This window comes from Nestor notabilis, unplaced genomic scaffold (assembly GCF_000696875.1).
Source record: "Nestor notabilis isolate BGI_N333 unplaced genomic scaffold, ASM69687v1 scaffold22615, whole genome shotgun sequence".
Taxonomy (NCBI): Eukaryota; Metazoa; Chordata; class Aves; order Psittaciformes; family Psittacidae; genus Nestor; species Nestor notabilis.
Genome location: NW_009930364.1, coordinates 15,658 through 17,310, shown reverse-complemented (window position 1 = coordinate 17,310; position 1,653 = coordinate 15,658). Strand labels below are relative to the sequence as shown.

General features: G+C 48.0%; 1 protein-coding gene across 1 annotated transcript in view; it reads left to right on the top strand.

The window, feature by feature from the left end:
- Positions 1 to 198: 198 nt before the first annotated feature.
- The window catches only part of ZRANB2 (zinc finger, RAN-binding domain containing 2), a gene marked incomplete at its 5' end in the record, with an annotated part of 11,355 nt that continues 9,900 nt past the window's right edge, over positions 199 to 1,653 (top strand). Inside the window, 2 exons of the mRNA XM_010015360.1 lie at positions 199 to 251; positions 645 to 753. Coding sequence (XP_010013662.1) covers positions 199 to 251; positions 645 to 753 — 162 coding nt within the window. The remainder of the gene's footprint in view (positions 252 to 644; positions 754 to 1,653) is intronic.

Here is a 1,653-nt window from a genome sequence, read left to right as displayed (position 1 = left end):
GGCCGGGCCGGGTCCGTTTCCCCCCGGCAGAGCTCCACAGCTCCGTGCCGCGGGGCCGCGCAGGGCCTGGGAAACTTCGTGTTCCGATTTGGAACCAATTCAGCCTGAAACAGAGAGGTGGTTTCCTTTCCAGTCTCGCGCGAGTGCTTTTTCCAGCGTTAACCAGCGTCTTCGTTCTCGTTCCGCTTCTGTTTTCAGGTGCGGGAATGTGAACTTTGCCAGAAGAACCAACTGTAACAGATGTGGAAGAGGTGAGAGTCTCGGCTGCCAGAGGGGGGATTGAAATGAGCTCTGGGGCAGAAGCTCTTCCCTGTGAGGGTGCTGAGGTGCTGGCACAGGGTGCCCAGAGAAGCTGTGGCTGCCCCATCCCTGGCAGTGTTCAAGGGCAGGTTGGACACAGGGGCTTGGAGCAACCTGCTCTAGTGGAAGGTGTCCCTGCCCGGGGCAGGGGTTGGAGCTGGGTGGGGTTGCTTAAGGACCTTTAAGGTTCCTTCCAACCCAGACCATTCCATTATTTTATGATCTTTTTCTCCTTGTTTATTTCTGCTATTTAAAAAGAAAAGAACATGGAATCCTTTTAGTTTCTCATGAAGCCAGATGTTTGAGAACTGTTTGTTCTTCGTTTCTTTGTTTTTCTTTTCCAGAAAAAACGACAGAAGCCAAAATGATGAAAGCTGGAGGGACTGAAATAGGGAAGACGCTTGCTGAAAAGAGCCGTGGGCTCTTCAGTGCTAACGACTGGCAGTGTAAAACGTACGGCCTCTTACAGAGTGCAGTTGTTGTACAGCCACACAACACCTCGAAGAGCCTGGGTCTTAATTCTGTCACTGTAAACTGACTTGAACTGTTTAGAGAAGAGTGATCAAAACTCACAGCAGTTCCACTCATAGTGTTTTACTGTGAGATAGGATTCAGTTTTGTTTGCTGGAGAGCAGTTGCTTAATTAACATAGCTGGGAAAAGGTTAAAAATAATCAAGACTAGACAGGTGAAAGTTCATGTTTTTCTCTGATAAGCTGGACACTTCTCAAGTTTGAAGATACACGTGGATGGAAGTAACACCCACATTGCAGTGTGGTATTTTGTTGTTAACATTCACTAAATGTTTAATGAGTAAAGTTTAGCCCATAGTAAAATTCTCAGGTGTTTCTCCCAGGCATCAGTTGGGAATATTAAGATCTCAATTAGAAAAGGGCTGCTTCAATGAAACACTTGGATTTTTGAAAGGAGCACTTTAAGGATTTCAGGCTTTGGCGATCGAGCTGTCTGAGCAGTGAAACCTGGAATTGTGTTTGGTTTTCCTGTTGGGATGTAGCTGTGTTCAGCCTGCTGGGTTTCCAGCAGCAGTGCCCTGCAGCAGCAGGCTACCTGGGCAACGCTGTGGACCCCAGTATCTGAGGGGTCTGCTTGGCAGCTTCAGGTTTGCTGTGTCTTTCCAAGTTGACAGCTAGGCTGGGTCTTAAGGACCTTCTCCTCTTTTCTCTGGGGATGAGCAATGTCCTTAGGGTAGCATTACAAGTGGAGGAAGCCCGAGTGGCCTTCTAGGAGGTCACAAGATAGAAATGCAGTTGCAGAAGCAGGTAACTGCAGTGGTGAGGGACGATGGCTACTCATAAGCATTATACCCATAGTACCTTCTTAATTAACCCCTCTG